Genomic DNA, 18609 nt, shown 5'->3' with positions numbered 1-18609 from the left:
TTATCAGCATTTCTTGGTTACTGCTCTTCCTCTGAGCCCTTCTACAGCACGTTAATTCAAAACACCTCAAGACATGTTTCACAGCCTTATCATGTGAAACTCCTCTTTCCCAAAGCAGAGAACGGCGACCTGTGAATTTGTAAGCTGGTTTGTTTCACTTCTGTTTTGTAGTTCAATAGCTGTCTCAGGACAGCTGTGGGGGAGTGCCAAACCATGGCACGTGCGTGGGAATGAGTGATGTTGCCACCAGAGTTCACACCATGTTAGAAACACACCAATTTCCACATCACAACCCAGTCAGCTGAGGTAAAACCCCAAATAATTTGGTCTAGTACTGCTATGAAAAGTATATATACAGAGGGCTAAAAATACTATTTAAAAGGTAGAGTTTCTTGTCTTGTATGTTTTTTCCCATCAGCTCCTGACTTCTGGGAGAGTTGTTTCAAGCCCTGTCTGAAAAGATGGAGCATTATGGAGCAGTTAAAGATGATGTGAAGAAGTTCTGTGACAGCAGTTAATGTTACTGAAGCAGAAATTTTTGTCTTCCACAAGTGTTTCAAGTGCACCAAAAATACCATACAAAAATTTTGAATGTTTTTCTTCTTGGAATTTAGGATGAACATACACATGTTTAAGCAGCAGACTAATTTCTAGCAAAAACATGTAAAAACTTAATCCAGGCTATTTTAAAACCTTCATCACTCTACTTTTTAAATCTTGGGATTCAGTTTTGCAGATCTTCAGTTCCCTGGCCGACTGTTGTGGAACTGTTCAGAAGTTCTTGGATAAACATTAAATACCCTTGGAGTATGAGGGTACACCACGTACTACTGGAACTGCTGTTGGTCTTTCTTCCTTTCACCTCCCTAAGAAAGTTACATGTTTATAGAGAGAGAATTAGATGTGGGGGATGGAGAGAAATCTTTCAAGGTTACATCCTTCAAGAACTGAAAAACTTGTCTGTTTTCTCATTAGTCTTTATGGGACCTTTTGTTTTTAAGTAAACAGGAGACTTAAACACTCTTGCAGCTTGGGAGGAGACTGGCAACTCACAGCAGTTGCAAAGGAAGGCTGAGGACTCAATCACCTGCAGCAAAAGAAACGAGAGCGTGCCAAAAATATCAGGGCAGAAAAAAGCATGTGGTTTTGCTTGTGAAATTTGCCATTTCAGAGGTAGTGGGATTGTGTTGATGCTGGCATTATACCTTGTACCCAATCAGAGTGGTTTCTATGTACTCCAGAGTAGCCTTCTGGAAGTGGAAGACTTTGAAACTGTTTTGACTACCACTTATGATGAGACAGTTTCCATTACAGTCTGACTGCTTGTTTTGCTTGCTTCATTTTACCTTGTTTTGTTTTGTTTGTCTGCTTAAGACTGGATGTTTTGTCAAGCTTAAGCATCTACATGGCCACAGGTATTTGTGAAAAGGTAAAACCAGGGCTTTTCCTTCATGGGACAATTTAATGGGATGCAGTTTTATGCTTTGGCTTGAAAGCTTGCATCTCTCCAAGGGTCTTTTTAATGTGCTGAATTTCAGAGCTGAAAGCAACTAGCTTAGGAGAGGGGGAGGATGCAGCACATTCTGGCTGCTCCATCACATCAGAGCTGAAGTGGCACTGCAGATCATGGAATGGGTTTGGGTTGGAAGGGACCTCAAAAACCCCTCATTCCAAATCCCTTCCATGGAGAGGATGACCTTTCACTAGGCCAGGTTGGTCCAAGCCCCATCCAGTCTGGTCTTGAACACTTTCAGGGGTGTGGTAACTTCTGTGGGCAACCTGTGCCAGGGTCTCATCAGCCTCACAAATGAAGAGTTTTTTCCCAATATCTGATCTAAACTTGTTCTCTGTCAGTTTGAAGCCCTTCCTCTTGTCCTGGCTCTGAGTTCCCTTGTCAAAAGTCCCTCCCCATCTTTTCTTCAGGCCCTTTAGGGGCCTAATAACTAAGGTGTTAATGGTCAGCCAGTGACTGCCCAGTGCTGTGGAGCTCTGTGCATGACAAGCCAGCTGGTAGCCAGCCCCAATGTTCTGATCTCTGCCAAATTCTGGCACCAATTTTCCATGTCTGTTCTCAAGAGCAGGAAGACATGAGCCCATGGGCTGCCCTGAGCTCCCCATGCATGCTCATCTCAGGCATATGATGGGGCAGTTGGATGATGCTGTCACTCGTTTCTTTTTCCTTGCACAAGATCACCCAGGCTGATATTTGAGCACTGGGAATACAAACAGAAGATCCAAATTTGCTCCTGCTCCCTGGCCTCTAATATCAAGACTGCAGTTTGAGACATCATCAGAATTAAGCACTAAATGTGACTGTAAGTGGAATGCATGGGGTATGTAGCACCATGATTTAGGTAAATTGTAGTGCAAATAACATGCAGTGTGCTGGATGCAACAGGGAATGCTCTTCTGTTAGCTGCTCAAGGTGGATGTTCTGACATGTGAAGAATTTTACATCTGAAAAATGCTATGACTGATAATGAGAATGAGGAACTATGGTGCTGTCTCACCAATCAAGGTGAAAGGAAGCAGGTTACCAATAGAGTAATGGGAAAAAAGCATTGAGGATTGCAGGTCATCCTCAATAACTCTGCTTCTGTGGTTTGCTTGCTCTTGTTAGGTATGCCAGAACACATTATATGCTGTCTGCTAACCATGCTAGGAATGTCCTGGGCCCTTATAGTCTTTCTTCATGTCAGTCTTAGAAAATCCTCCAAATATTCTTCCCTGTGAATTAATTCCTCACTGCCTCTGTTTGCCTGGAATGTGAGTGATATGAACTGAGCTATTGACTCATCGATGCGCTATGCAGGGAGGGCATTTTTGATTTTATTTTTATTGCTTGTCACTTGAGATCATTCCCTAAACCATTTCTTTCCAGTTAAATAAATCCTCCGAATGTTTTCCTCCTTGTTGGATTTCTGAGCTATGATGCCCAAACATTTCAACATTCATTTTCTTAGATTAAATAGTAACTATTTACTGCTTATGCTTCTAGGCTCAGAGGAAATGGTTCTGTATCCTCTGTACAATCCAAACAGGAATGCTTTTTGTGACTGAGTACTTTTCCCTTGAATGAATATAAAAATATTACCCAAAGGTGCAGCAAGTTAGCCTCACAAAAGAAAAGAGTATTCTTAGGAACTGCTGTTAGAATGGGTAGAAATACTTGAATAGATAATAGTTGTCTCTGGTCCTTAGTTCTCTTTTGGAAAGAATTACCCCACAACAAATGAAATGGAGTCAACATAACCATTTAAAATAGTAAAGTAAACAGTTCATGTTGTAGTCAAGATAATCCTTAATTTCTGCTGCTTATCTGAGATCGGCCCTGCTGATCTGGCGGGAGGATTTAACCTTCCTGAAAGCTGTTATCAGTGTATGTGCTTGAACTGGGAAGACCTCTTTGCACCTGCTTTGCAGAGCCCTTTCTCCTAGGAGATTAATGCTGCTATGCCCCTTTTAGAAAGGAAAACCTCTGAAATATGGATTATTTTTAGAGAGCTATACTAGGAATATTTTGCCACAATACAGCTTAAGGGAAATACTTTAAAAATAATGCCTATTTAAAAGGTCCTCTTTCTTTCTTTCTTTCTTTCTTTCTTTCTTTCTTTCTTTCTTTCTTTCTTTCTTTCTTTCTTGAAGAACCTTGCTGTCTTAAATTCAAATATTTTTTGTCTTACAAAAGAACATGTATAGTTGTGGAAATTAAAAAGAATAATTGGCTTATGGTTACTGCTGGTTGTGTAACCAACTCAAAATAAAAGCTATGGGGAATTTTAATTTCAAATTTCTTTGCTCTGTGTGGAAACCATTTTGTAATTTTCTGTTTCTCTTGGGATACTGTGTGAAACACAGAATGGCAGAGCAGATGGCGTGTCTTCTCTTTCCAAAGAGAAAAGTAATATCACTGTGTTCAAAGGAGAAGTCTAAAGGGGGTTTTGCTGGCATATGGGAAAGCCCAGTCCAACATCTGGATCATTACAAAAATCAGTGTCAGTTTAACAGGTTTAATGTACAATGTTTTCCCCAAGAAAATGGTGGTGGTTTTGATGCTGTTTTTACTACATTTCTTAGGGCTTATTTTAAATTTTAAAAAAAAGAAATCTGTCTTTAGATTAAGACACTCTGATATACCTGTGCCAGTGGGAGGAGGGGAGAGAATCAGTGGGTGAAATGTCTCAGGCTTAGTCATAGTAGGAGCAAGGAGTGATGGCCTGAATTATGCAGCAAAAGTTCTCAGAATGGTGAATGAGTCACTATTGCCCTTGAACTTTCTGGATCTGAAACTATATTTATCATTTTGCATTGTTCCCAAGCTGTGTAGCTGTAGTCCCACACAGAGAGCAACTTGCATTTTCTGCCCTCACCAGCTAAAAACACAGACAGGGGAATTTCCAGGGAGAGAAGTCGAGGATCAATTTCTTTAAGTGAGTTTTAAGAAAAGCTTTAATGAAGAGTACCTGCAGTGGGAGATGACTAATGTAGCAATGTGAAGGCAATACTAAAAGGTTAAATACAGGAATAAGGCAATAGCCTACAAAAGAAAAATATAAAAAAATTTAAAAAAGGAAGCGAGTAAAATTAAAGAGTTCCTGTAGGGTCAAGTATCATGGGGTACTGTTTTGAGAGGCAAATATTTTTGTGAATGTAGTAGTCTTTTCTTCTCCTTCCTACCACCTTATCTGAAATGTTCTGAACAGAAACCAGAGCACTGAAAGATCCAGATAATTACATTTTTCATTCCTCCACTTCTTCTCCCCCTACAGTATAAGAGATTAATTAGACACGTTTTTGCACCAGGTTGTGGCTAAACAGCTGGCTTAGAACAGAGTGCAGCTGTCATACCAACAAACCACCTTGGCACTAAAATTCTGAATCTTGTAGTGTCTGCAGAGCTATGTGTTCAATTAGTGACCAAATGCACAGTCTGGAAGAGACAGCACTCACTGTCTCTGGTCTTAGAACAGCAGATTCTAGAAAAAATGGAAAAGGCGCTTGAGAGACTTCTATCTTTAGAGTATGTTACGTAACACAATTTTAAAAATGTGAAATATTATTATTGGGCAGCAGGATAAAAGAGGCAGTATTGGCTTGCCAAAAAGGATTTAGCAAATGGAAATCCAAAATTAGTTCCAGGAAATATAATAGGTAATGTAATAAGTACGTGAGAAATGCAGGTACTTTGCATTTTTGTATGTGAAGTTACTGCAGCACAGGATTACACATCCCACACTGGTATTTCAAGTTTCCTTGATCAGTGGGAAGCAAAACCATTGGTGTGTGGAGGCTCATTTTATAGGCATAGATTGCCAGCTATCTTTATATCTTCCTCCAAAACCCCTCATGGCTGTTGTGACAATTTATTAGCATAGGGAACTCCTGTGGGTATTTGTGCTGCCGGGTAAGTAGAAGCACAAGGCAAGACTATTCTCCATGTCTATTTGTAGTTATCTCAGTGCATGAAAAATGGGTAACAGAACTTTCTCTGTTTCATGGGGTCTTTAAGAGTAGGTTACTATGCCTAGACAGCTGAAACTTTCAATCTGGGGGTACTGGAAAACAAAATATCAGGATCTTCAGGGTAAAATATTTCAAATAAAGTGCACATCAAGATCATTTTAACTCAGAATTGCAGCTTTTCCGCCCCCACCTCTGCCAAACATAATAAACATACCAGATGAAATAAACCTCAATGCATGGGGAAATTGTTCACAAGGAAATTTAGCAGTAATAAACTCCCAGCTCCACAAGTATTTACATTTTTGCTCCAGAAATTAAGATTACTAAACTGAGAAGACTAGGGACAACTAAAAAACTGGTTTGCATGTTGGCATTACCGAGGAAGCAGGATGACAGGAAATCTCGTCTTCTACTGTTACCCATTATGGATAAAATTTGCTAATATAGATTTGTATTCATGCAGGACAAATTTAGCAGTTGGTGATGTGAGCAAAGTTTCACCAAGTAACTGCAAAATCTGTGACTTCCAAAATGCAACATCCTGACAGCTGTGACAGAAGCTTAAGTGTATATAAAGAGTGACATTTACACCTTGTGCTGAAGCCCTGCAGTTATTTTCTGCTACTCTTCTCTGCTACACTTTTGCTTTTAGGACTTCACAACCATGGGTCGGTGGCTCCCAAACTGGGACCTGTAGGTGAGTAGCAGCAAAATTTCCATGCTCTGATTAAATGTTGGATGATGTAAACATGAAGAACGGCCGTACCCAATTCATCTAGGCAGCCAGGTAGTTGATTTTTTGTGGGTTTGTGTTTGGTTTATTTATTTTTTCTCAAAACCCCAAAACTTCAGACATTTGACCAAGACTTATGGCCCCACTGTAAATTTTGGCAATGAGCTATACATTTTATTGAAAGTACATGGAAACCCCTTTGACCCAAAAAGTGTGAGAACAACCATTCCTTTTGAGTGCGTTTCCAAGAGGCTCCTGTTCCCTGAGCCCTTTCCTAGGGTGCCTGGTGGGTGAGGGACGCAGGCCCTGCGCATCCTTCTCTCTCTCTGTGGTGAGCGCTGCAGTTGTGGCAGCAGAGGTTTAGCTTGGATATTAGGAGAATGTGTTTCACCCAGAGGATGGCCGGGCAATAGAACCGGCTCCCCAGGGAAGTGGTCACAGCCTGACAACAGTTCAAGAAGGGTTCGGACTAAGCTCTCAGGCACAGGATGAGGTTCTTGGGGCGTCCTGGGCAGGGCCAGGAGCTGGATTCCATGATCCTCGTGGAACTCAGCCCAGTCTGTGATCCTGCCGGCACGGCAGAGGCGGTGCGCTTCGTAATCAAAAACATACAGTTTTAAAACATGGCCATATCCATGGCAACCTGAACCCGACACCGCCGCAGCCCAGCCCGCTCCCAACGCCTTTACACGTCGCAGAGCGAGGGAGGGAAGGAAGGAGGGCGCAAAGGAATGAGGGAGGGAGGCGGCGCCCCGGGGCTCCCCTCAGCGCTCCGGGTCTGCCCGCTTGGGGCGCTGCTGCTCCCGCCCCGCCGGCCGCGCGCGACACCAGCGGCCCCGCGGGTAGACTCGGCCCGCGCCGGGGGCGTGGCAACGGACCTGAGTGATGTTCCTATCGACCAATGGGGGCGCCGCACGCCTGACAGTTAAGCGGACTCCGCCAATGGCGCGCAGCGGGAGGCGGGCGCGGCGCGGTGCGAGAGGCGCGGCCGGGCGGCGCGGCGGGCAGTCGGCGCGGTGGCGCAGGATGATGCGGCTGTGGCGCTCGGCGCTGCTGCGGGAGCTGCTGCTGCTCGGCCCGCCGGGGGCGGCCGGCGGCGGGGCCCCGGCCCCGGCACCCGCCGCCGGGACCAGGCGCCTCCAGCCGCCGCTCGCCGCTCTCGGCCCTAGCCCGCCCGCCGCCCGCCGCGGCCCGGCGGTGCTGCCGTCAGCGCGAGGTCTCTGCACCCGCTCGGAGGGAGCCTTGGAGGAGCCGGGGAAGGGGGCGCAGGCGCCGTCGCCGACTCCCGGCGAGCCCCCCGCCGACAGCGGCCACAACAATAACCACGGCGGCGGCGGCGGCAAGGAGGTGGCCGTAGGCGGCGGCGGGGAGAAGTGAGTGTGGAGGGGGCGGCGGGCGCGGGGGATGATGCGGAGGCGCCATGTGAGCGCCGCCTCCCCCTCGCACGCGTGGTGCCTGCGGAAGGGGCCGGGCCGCGCCCGGCGGGCGCTTCCCCGGCAGGTGCGGGGACGCCGGGGCTGCCGGGTCCCTCCCGGCCGCTGCCCGGGCGGTGCGGGCCCGGCTGCTGGCGGCTCGGAGCGGGGCAGAGGCGCACACGCGTGGCGGGGGGCGTGTACGCCGCTCGGGGCTCCGCTCACCGCGCCGTGCGGCCCGGGCAGAGCTTCGGGCTTCTCCCGGCACCCGCGGGGGTCCGTCCCGCCTGTGTGCGGGGGGCTCGTCCGTCGGGAGGGCCGGCGCAGGTGGTAGGGTGGCTCTGGTAGCGCTTCCACTTGGCTAAAAATATTTTTCGAGAGAAGCGAAAGCTGTGTCATCTCGCATTAATAATTAAAGGCAGTGTGCATGGTGCGTAGTGCTGCCTCGGAAGTTTTGCAGCGCTGTCTTCTCCGCGGATGCGTCCCTGTGTAACCTGCCCTTGGGTGACCCAGCCTTGGCAGGGGCATTGGGAGCTGGGTGATCTCCAGAGGTCCCTTTCAGCCCTAACAATTCTGTCTAGTGCAGCCAGGCACAGATACTGCCATCCGTATGTGGTGACTACAGATGTTTATAGGTGCTGCGGGATGTGTGCCTGTGCCGAGGTCCTTACTTGTCCCTTAGTGACAAAGGTATGTGCAGGTAGTAGAATGATAAGGCTGTATATTTATATGAAGTTAATATTCCTTTACTCAGAAACTGAAATGCTCCTGAAAAAAAACAACCCAAAAAACATGAGAGACAGGTGTATCAGCTCCAGTTTTTGTACCTGGTGATGACTGGTTAGTGTATACCAGGGGTTGAGTATAATGATGAGGTAAATGGTTTTACATTCTTCTCTGTTAGTCTTCAGCATTATGCAAGTCTTGAGTATTCATTTCCTACCACCCCCTGTCTTGGCAGTCTGTACATTGGCTGTTTGAACCAGAGTACATTTAGAATGTCAGGTAACCTTTTACAAGAAGTTTGACAGCTGAACTGCAAACTCCATGAAGACTCCTTCTTTGTATGTTTGGAAAGTGCCCCATGGCATTCCTGTAGGCACCTTGTGCACTGACTATGGGGTAGCATAATTAAAATTAAACCCAGGCTGATTTCCCAGGCTTTGCTATGCTTATTACCTGGATGAAAAGAGCAAATGACAGAAGAAACAGGTCCGAGAAAGGAGTACCTTGTTTTGACACTGAACAAAGTCTCTGTTAGTCTAATGGTAAGAGGAAGTCTGGGGAAGATTCCACAAAGCCAGTCAGGAAGGCTTCAGCCCTTAGCTTGTTAATAGTTCTGCTTTTGTGTTCTGGTTTGTGGGGTTTTTTTTTAGCATGGACTTCAATATGGCAGGTGGGCAGAGAGGCTGTGACCTTGTTCTTTTCTGCTTTTTCTCCCCCCAGATGCATCAGGTACTCAGCCTGGTTCAGTGGGGTACAGCCTGCTTTAAAGGCATCACCAGTTACTTCTGCTGTCACATGCCTTAAAAATTGCATGCCCGTCAGGTTATGTAACTGTTTGCAATATAATACACAATCACAACGGGTAGTATTTCTAAATCTATGTCCTTGTTCAACAAATATGAAGTCTCCCCTTTGAATTAGCTCTGTAGATAAGTTTTGGAACAAAAATATATCCTTCTGTAGTTGAATAGGTGTGATTTATAAAGACTGCACTTCTGTTTTCAAGCAGAAATACAGACATTTAAAACTTTGGAAAAAACCAGCATGCCAGTTGTGATGGGTTTTTGAAGATATTGCAAAGGTGATTTATTGAAGAGGTACCATTAACTTAAACTGAGTTGTTATTAGCTTTCTACAGCTAGCATCAATTAGGGAAATTCTTTCATTTCTAACATGTGTGGTAAAGCTGTGTAGTCACAAGCCAGTGAAACACTTTTTATAATTTTTGGCTTTTGACAAAAGGATGTATTTAAAAGTCAGATGTTTGTTCTTTAAATCTTACTGCAAAATGAAGAGGGAGAAATTCTCTTAAACGTCTAGCATGTAGTTACAAACACAGAAAAACCTAGAAACTTTCTTTTCATTTCAGGTTGTGCAGGAATTCCCGGTGGCACATTAGTCAGGATGCTTTCATTCTTACTTTTCTTGAAGCTGAACTGTGAAAATTTCCTTCAAGCATTTGTAAATGGTACATTCCACGTGAAAGTCATTGCTATATTAAGAGAGAGTGCAGGCTCGAGAAGAAAAGTGAGGTTCTTCAAAAGACAGGTGTCTGAACTGCACTGACAACTGGGCTAAGTCAGTGCAGTCTGTATTCTGCTGATTCCAGCACTTTGCCATCCCTAGTGTCTTAACATTTGAGTGGTGTTTCTCAGGTGGCTTGTGGACCCAACTGGCAATAGCCTTTTTCCTTTTTTTTTTTTTTTTCCCTTTTAGTTAGTGGGGAGGAGCTATTTTTTTTTCTATTTGATTATAAGGTCATGGTTCTGGGATACTGAAATAACTCATGATGTCAAAAGACAGCAGTAAGGTTTTCCTGTTTATTTGCTTTCCTAACACTCCTTGTGTACAGAGTAGGAGTTACAAGTAAAAGCCTAAAATACTCTTTGCAAAGACTACACAGAAATTTAGAACAGTTCAATTCCACCTAGTGAGGATAAATTATGAGGTCTGTGGCTGATGAAATAACTAGTATCCCATTGCATAAGCAGATCCCCTGGTGCATTATTTCCATAACATCTTCCACCACCTCCTTATCCCTGCTATCCAGCCTTCACACTGTGTGTCCAACTGAAACTTAATGTATTTTGGACAGGAAAAAGGATTGAGCTTCAACTGAGAGTGGTCACAGACCGGTAGATTTAATTAGTAGGAATTGTGGATTAAAACACAATAGTATCCATGCTCATGCCTGAGTTATTAAACACAGCAGCCTAAGACACTCCTCAGTGACAGACATGTATAATATTTAATACCCCTTGCTCCTGCTTTCAGTGTAACTGTTTCAATGGAACTGCTTCCTTTTACTTTCAGTATAAGAGTTCATCTGTACTGGACAGTTAAGGGATGAAACAGTTTATCTTAGTAGAAGATATTTCTAAATTAAAAAGGCATTTATTAAGGTGAGAGGGAGAAGCAAAATGTGAGTGACCCTAACTTTTGAAAGCTAAATTGCTCACGTTTTTAAGCCAAATTGCAATAGTGCTAGACACTGGCATATAGAATATCACAAAACAGTTAAAGGAAATGGTTTTGTTTTGTTTTAATGACAGGGGAGTGGTAGTACTCCCTTTTAAGGGCAGGGATGAATTCTGGAGATACTTTTCAAAATAAATTTGCCTTTGCAGGCCAGATAACAGAGAAATAACAAGTAACCAGGCAGTGTTTCATTTTGCTGATACTTCTGATGGAGTGTGGATACAATACTGAGAGATGCAAGAAACAGAAGTGCGCTTTTATTAGACCTCTCATAACTTCTATAGAGGCCAAGGTTTTAAAGCTAGAGTTTGGGTTTTTTGGTTTTTTTTTACCAGAAGCACTTTGTTAGCTACTAAACATGTCTGTCTTTGATCTAAGTATAGATATGTAGTTTGCTCTTGAACAATGGTAGTTCTTGGGTAAATAGCTGCCTGCCTCTGTTATGGGACCAGCGTCTCACTGTAGGAGTGGACAAAAAGCAGTTGCTTAGTGACTTGAGAAGTGTTGGGAGATAGAACCAAGATATACAGCATCTGTAGTATGGTGACAACTTCTTCACAGTGCCTGTCTTAGGTGGAGTGGCTGCTGACTGTGACTTGCAGCTTTCATAGAATCCCAGAATAGTTTGGGTTGGTAGAGACCATTTAAAGGTCACTTAGTCTAAACCCCTCTGCAATGAGCAGGGACATCTCCAACCAGATCAGGCTGCTGAGAGCTTCATGCAAGCTGACCTTGAATGTTTGCAGGGGTGGGGCATTTACTACTTCACTGAACAGCCTGTTCCAGCATTTCATCACCTTCACCATAAAATTTCTTCATTATATCTAATATGAAGCTGCCCTCTTTTAGTGGAAAACCATTGTGCCTCATCCTGTTGTGACAGATCCTGCTAAAAAGCCTGTCCCCATCTCTCTTATGGATTCACTCCAGGTACTGAAAAGCTGCAGTGAGGTCTTCCAGGACCCTCCTCCAGGCTGAGCAGCCCTAGTTCCTTGAGCCTTGCCTCTTAGGGGTGGTGCTCATCCCTCTGGCCATCTTGGTGGCTTCCTCTGGACCTGCTCCAATGGGCCGGTGTCATTCCTGTGCTGAGGGTCCCAGAGCTGAATGTAGTGCTCTGTGTGGGGTCTCAGCAGAGTGGTGTACAGGGGAAAATCTCCTTGACCTGCTGCCCACACTGCTCTGGATGCAGACCAGGACACATTTGGCTCCGAGTGCCCGTGCCTGGGTTGTGTCCAGCTCATCCACCAGCACCCACAAATCCTCGGCCGGGCTGCTCTTGGTCTGTTCTTCCCCCAGGATGTGTTGATTCCAGGAGTTACATGGCCCAGGTGTAGAACTCTGCACTTTACCTTGCTGAGCTTCATGAGGTTCACACCTTTTTGAGTGTGTCCAGGTCTCTCTGGATATTGGCCCATTCCTCAGGCTTGTCACCTGCACCACTCAGCCTGGTGTCATTGGCAAACTTGCTGAGGCTTCATTTGATCCTGCTGTCAGTGTCATTGATGAGGATCTTCAATGGCCCCTGAGGGACCATTGTTTGTGACAGTAATTGTAACCTCATTTTTGTGACTGGTGTCATATTTGTTAATAATGTCTGAAACTGTTACTAGCAATATCGTATCTTGATATCATTTCTTGTTCTGTAAATCCTGTTCTGCATTTTGGCAGTTCTGTCCTGAAGTGCAGAGTGAGAATCTGCCACATTATTTGAAATTTAATCTTGTTTTTATCCTAGAAATTCAGCATTTGTTAAAATGAAGTCCCCCCCCCAGAATCTGGTGCAGACATTGTACTGATGCAAAAGGGAGATCTGAAAGAAGGACTGTGAAGTCCTTGTGCTTGGAATTCCTATGTTGGTTTTTCTTGGTATTTAAAAAACCAGTCCACCAGTATTGTAGTCCACAGACTGGTATACTACCAAGGAAGTCTAGTTGTTCAATAGTCTGGTGCTTATTTCGTTTTTCAAGAGGGTAAAGAAGTATCAAAAGTCATTATTCATGAAATCAGGTAAACTGGAATTTCCACTTAATTTGACTGTGAAAATTGCAAGTTCCCTGACCTGAAAAACAGCTTTTTACGTGTGTGGAACAGAATTATCTTGCTAAGTGTGTTCACAGTGCCAAAACACATCTTTTAGGTTAAGCAAACATCAGTTACTGACATCACTGATCTGGTAAACTGCAGAGCAAGCCTTTTCACCCCTATTTAGCTGATAAACTTTACCAAAAGATGGACTATTTGACAAGAAGCAATTTTCTGTAAATATATTGAATGTCATTCTCTTTGCTTTGGTTGTCTGTGCAGCTCCATTGTTTAATTAGGCTGAGTGACCCAATATTGAACAACAGCAGATGTGAAAGATATGAAAACCATGTTGAGAGATTTTCTGCTGTGAAAGATGCACGTCTCTAAAACAGATTAAAATCTTATGAAGAGGCAGGTAAAATCTTGGTTAAATGGCTGAAGTATTTTTCTGCATCTTTCCAGACAGAAATTCTGTACTTGGAACTGCTGTTAAATTGAGTAATTGCTCAGAAATGTGTGATTAAATAGGTTATCAGTTAACATTTCTCAGTGTGTTTGCTGGCTGGTTTTGCCAGAGTGAAATAGGAAAGTTTCCTCTGCTAGACCTTAAGCAGTCTAGGGATGACTTGTGTAGCAGAGACATTCCTTAAAACATGACATCTTGGTGTTTTGGGGAGCTCAGTTGAATGCTTTGTGTAAATGATGAGTATCTAGGGGTGTAGATGATGTAACTTAGCATAACTTTTAAAATTAGTTCCCTGCAGAATTAGGATGCAGACATCCTAAAGCTTTAGTTGCTGTGTTGGTAGTTCTGGTTCTGTTGGCTTGACTGGACAGCTTGTCCCCAAAGGGTTGAAAATGAAACGTGCTGCCTGGAAGACCTGAATTTTCTTTAGCAAAAGGGCTGCTCAGTAATTTGCTTGAGGTAGTTGCAAGCGTTTGTCTTGGTTGAATTGCCAGCCTGTCTGTGCATTAGTCAGCCAGCATAATTTAAATTTAAAAAAAAAATCTAGACTGTAAGACAAGGAAAGTTCTGTTGGTTTACAAAGCTGTCTTCTGTTCTTAGTATGTAAGTACAGAGTTTTAAATTGGAAAATGAGAGGTGATATTTTTTACTACTGGTTTTCACAGCTAGTTACCAGGAAAGGAGGGAGGCAAGGGCAATCTAGAGGTTGTCTTAAATTTATAAGGGCATTTGGGTACAATCAGATTTTTATTAAAAATAATCATAAATCTGACTTGTGTAAGTATTGGGAGAGGAGAGGATTAAACGTCAGTCAGTAAGATTGCACTGGCCTATCTAGGGTCTGTGCTCAGCTGTAACATTTTATTTTTGCATTTGTAACCCTTTTATTCAAAGAATTACTAATCTCTTGAAAACTTCAATGACTAGAATTTGGACCCGCTTTTTGTAAACACATGCATAAATGCATAAAAATACATAAATTGCCACTGAGCATTCTACTTTCAAGAAATAGTTTCTCTGTTACTGTATACTAACAAAGTATTGCCAGTATTAATAGATTATAAGATAGACCTTTAAAACTGGTGGTTAAAATAATGTAAGACTGCATAGTCTGCATTTTAGTTACTATCTACATATTTTTTTTCTTTTGGTTTTATGCATTTTGTTTGTCAAACATTGGAGCATTGGCTTTTTTGTCTGGAAACAAACCTGGGCACTTCAGGCGACCAAAGAATTGGAATCCCTTTGCTGTCACTGCCCCTCTCAGTCTGGAAGTGTAGTGGGCACTGCTTCCAGGGCAAGTGTAAAGACTGGGCTCCTGCCTGCTGCAGGGTGCTTTGGAATATCAAGGAATATTTTAATATTTTTTACAGGTTAAATCTGTAAACTTGAAAGGGAAGAGAAAGCTCTCAGTACTAGAACTTTCTGTCTTAGAAGGAATCCGAGTGCTTGGTTTGGTAGGTTTCCTTCAGGTTTCACATGAAATGGAGATGCAGGTAATGAAAAGCTGCAGGGTAGGGGAAGCATATCTGAGTGGAATAGGGAACACCTGGGACCCTTGGAGAGTGGTGTGTTTACACTGATAAGCACAGTGACCATTAAAGGTGCATCTGCACTGGGTTTACTTAGCTAAGTAGGTGTGATGAGAGTCACTCCTTCTGCTTCAGGTGCTCTCTTATGCTGCAGATGGCTTTGCCTGTTTCATGGTAACTGATGGAGCTTATATAAGCTTCTAGAAGGATAAGGACTTTAGGATCCTCTGTGGAGTCCTGAAAATGGGATTGTTTTGAAGAAAATATTACACATTTATCCTCTCCTTCTCTAGCCTGTAGAACAGTTGGGTCAGTTCTGAAGTTGTACTCTACAACTTCATTATGAGGCATATACATCCTGGAATCTTAGAAATAATTTATCCTTATACCATCTATCTTGGTAACATCAAAAAGAGGGATATGTGATTAATCTGCTCCCAAAAAAACCATAAATACAATCTTAGCAGTAAATGTATGACAGTAAAAATGTGACTGAGTTGCAGTTAAGGATGTTTGCTTCTGTAAAATCTATGTACACTGCTTGTAATATTACAAATTATTTTTCTACTCGAAGTCTTACTAAGCTTTCTGTTCACTGATGAACACAATTTCTTTGAAATTAGTGGTAGCAGTGAAAATGTGTTTCCCTGAGAATAATGCAAAAATGTGTATAAATAAAAATAGGCACTAAAATAATCTCTGCTTTTTTTTTCTGTTTTCCAGTAAAATTAAACAAGGTCTCCTTCCCAGCTTAGAAGATCTGCTCTTCTATACTATTGCAGAAGGACAAGAAAAAATACCAGTTCATAAATTCATAACTGTAAGTTTACTGCTCCAAAGTTCTGTATGAAAGCTGACTACTGCAAGGTTATTTTAACATTTTAAATGCAAGAATGCAAAGAAAGAATTTCTGTGGGAAGGAATGTATTGTTCCCCCCCCCCCCAGTGCTGTTTCTGTAGTTAAGTAAGAGAATGAGTATATTAATGTTATTATTCACTTCTTTGATGTGCAAAAGAGTATGCTTGAAAGCAGCTGTGCCTGTGGCATGGCTCGGTAGTGTTTGTGCTTGTGTAAAATCTGCTTGGAGCACTGGATTTCAAATAACATTAATGTTTTGACATAAAATGCAGCCAAAATGGCCAAAGGAAATTGCTAAAGAATCAGTGAAGTGTCACAATGTCTCTGCTGATAACGCAGTGGCAGATCTCTTGGAGTGATAATGCTGAGCAGTAGATTGCTATTACAATCAAGTTATCTTTTCACTTAGTAATTACTGTTTTATTGTGACAGGCACTCAAATCTACAGGATTACGTACATCTGATCCTCGATTGAAAGAGTGCATGGATATGCTAAGACTGACTCTTCAGACTACTTCAGATGGTGTTATGCTGGACAAAGACCTTTTTAAAAAGTAAACTTTCTGGCAATTATGTGACTGTATAATTCTGAATGAATGCTGTCTGTGTGTTACTGAGTGCTGTCTTGAGGAGAGACATGAGGTATATAAATCGATTAGGAAGGGATGCAAACACACCCTCCTGATGCTCTCTTGATAAAAGTTTGTCCTCAGATTCCATGCAGCTGACAGGCTGTGTGATCTCCACAAGAGCTTAATGTGTCACTGTTGTTTGCATGTGTGTCTGACCCCATACTGCAACTCCTGGTCAGATGCCAAACAAAATTAATTGATGCAGCATGAAGTGTTTAGTATGATTACATAAAACTGCTCTCTCTCTGTGTTGTCAGTTTTTAATCTGAAGTTCAGGATGCTGCTGCTTCTGTGTGGCAAGATGTTCAGAGCATGCATGTAATTCTAAAAATGAGTGTGAGGAAAACAGTGAGGTTAAATTTCAAGATAGGTGGAAATGAGAGGGGTTAGGATTGCAGACATTGGTCTGTTTTGGGAAAGATCTGTGTGCTGTATTTTAGTGATGCTTTTGTTTGGTTATTTTTAGCAAAGTCTGTAGTCAGCTGAAAGTATATGCGCTGTTCATTTCAAGCACCCTCCTTTGCTCCTCTACTTGCAGCTTTTGTGTGCCAAAAGACTGGAAATGTTGAGGCTCTTAAATTTTGAAATGAAATTTTTAGACTATTTTTCTGTCTGCATTTTTATTCCATTTGCAGGGTAAATCATAATACCTAAAACTTATTTGCACATACAATTTTCTAAGTACATATATATATAATACATCTATTTTATGTACATATAGGTATATAAAATATATATAGTATATGTTTATGCTATACTAGGTATTGACATAGTTTATGTAAGTATAAATAAATATATATACATACATACATACATATATATATATATATATATATATATATATATATATATGTATATACACACACATTTTTGGAAATAGATTGAGAAAAAGTTAATGTCTGTGTGTGCAACAAAAAAAGCCAGTCAACTCTTTAAGCAGATGAATCTTTACCTTACTTTGTAAAGGTCCAGCCTGGACTAACTTTACTCCTGTGTTAAGTTCTAGACCAGGTCTTCACTGTTTTTATTGTCAGCAGAGTAAGAACTCTAAATTGTTAGATTCAGAAACCTTCCTGGGTGCATGGATGGATTGGAAAGAAAATTCATTTGCTATTATGTGTTCCATTTATACTAAAAGGCTTATTTGTCACAGTAAACTGAATTATGTTTTAGGCAAGGGCTCTTCATTTGAAAAAGAATTTCTTTCTAATTAGCAGGATTATTTTATGTTCTGTGTCACATCTCTGGGGTTTGATCCTCTGTGTGAGGAGAGTAGTCAATACTATAACAATTTGTGGAAAGCTTATATTATTGCTTCTTGTGTAGGAAGAGTTTTGAACGTGAATCTTGTTTCACATAGCAAATTTTCCTTGCAGTAGCAGAAGGTTCCTTTGTAACCATTTTTGTAAATTAAAACCCCTGATCTTCAGTTCCCTGTTCCTTGTAGGGCCACTGCCTTTGTTGTGAAGAGGCTTGCACAGGGTTCCCTGTATTTTCTTCTGTGAGTGTTTAAGGTGTGAAATACAATAATGTATCTAGTCAGCTGTACTTAGCTCAGGACTGGAAAGCTTCAGTTCCCAAAACAAAAGTCAGTGGTGTAGTTCTCTTGAATTTGAATCCAAAGCTGCCAGATCAAATAAAGTACAAGGTTAAGTGATCTGGAGTGGTGGTGGCATAAGCTTGATGAAATCAATCAAGTGCAGTAGAAATTATGTGTAAAATACACCAGCTCATCTGTATTGTCTGTCATTCTGTATGCCTTTTTAGTGGGTCTAAACATTAGGCTCCAATTCGACTAAAATTGCATTATTTTGAAGCTTTTTGAATTTTCAGCACTCTCCACATTAGAAAGAATCTCTATGTTACGGGCAGAACAACTTGGAGTTTTAATCTTTCATCTGCAGAATTTCTTGATGTGCATTGTCTGGGCTGCACATTTCAGAGAGAGTGTTGATTAATTAATGAATTAGCTGTTAATGTTGCATTTGTGTAACATAATGTGGTCTTTGCAGGGTGAGACCAGGCTGCTAATGAAAGCAGTGTAACATGCTGGTTAGCTTGCTATGAGAATTTTTTTTCTTTCTTTTTTTTTCCATTTTGGTTCTACTTAATATAATAGTACTCAGCAATTCATCTGTTATTAGATGAAACTTGGGCTGCTTTGTGTAGGGAAGCAGTAATAAGCAATCTGAGTCAGAACTTGGAAAATAATAGATAAACCTAACAAGGTGGTAAAGGAAACAAAGTGATCCTACCTTTGTGCTAAAGAACAAAGATGCAATT

General features: G+C 42.1%; 1 protein-coding gene across 2 annotated transcripts in view; it reads left to right on the top strand.

The window, feature by feature from the left end:
* Positions 1-7183: 7183 nt before the first annotated feature.
* Positions 7184-18609, top strand: part of GLS (glutaminase) — a 59640-nt gene continuing 48214 nt past the window's right edge. Inside the window, exons 1-3 of one of the 2 annotated variants that reach the window (XM_059853423.1) lie at positions 7184-7569; positions 15559-15655; positions 16127-16248. In XM_059853423.1, coding sequence (XP_059709406.1) covers positions 7223-7569; positions 15559-15655; positions 16127-16248 — 566 coding nt within the window. In that variant the 5' untranslated portion in view covers positions 7184-7222. The remainder of the gene's footprint in view (positions 7570-15558; positions 15656-16126; positions 16249-18609) is intronic. The other variant, XM_059853422.1, reaches the window with a different exon arrangement.

The sequence above is a fragment of the Haemorhous mexicanus genome, chromosome 8 (genome assembly GCF_027477595.1).
Source record: "Haemorhous mexicanus isolate bHaeMex1 chromosome 8, bHaeMex1.pri, whole genome shotgun sequence".
Lineage (NCBI taxonomy): Eukaryota > Metazoa > Chordata > Aves > Passeriformes > Fringillidae > Haemorhous > Haemorhous mexicanus.
This window is presented reverse-complemented; position numbering and strand designations above follow the sequence as displayed.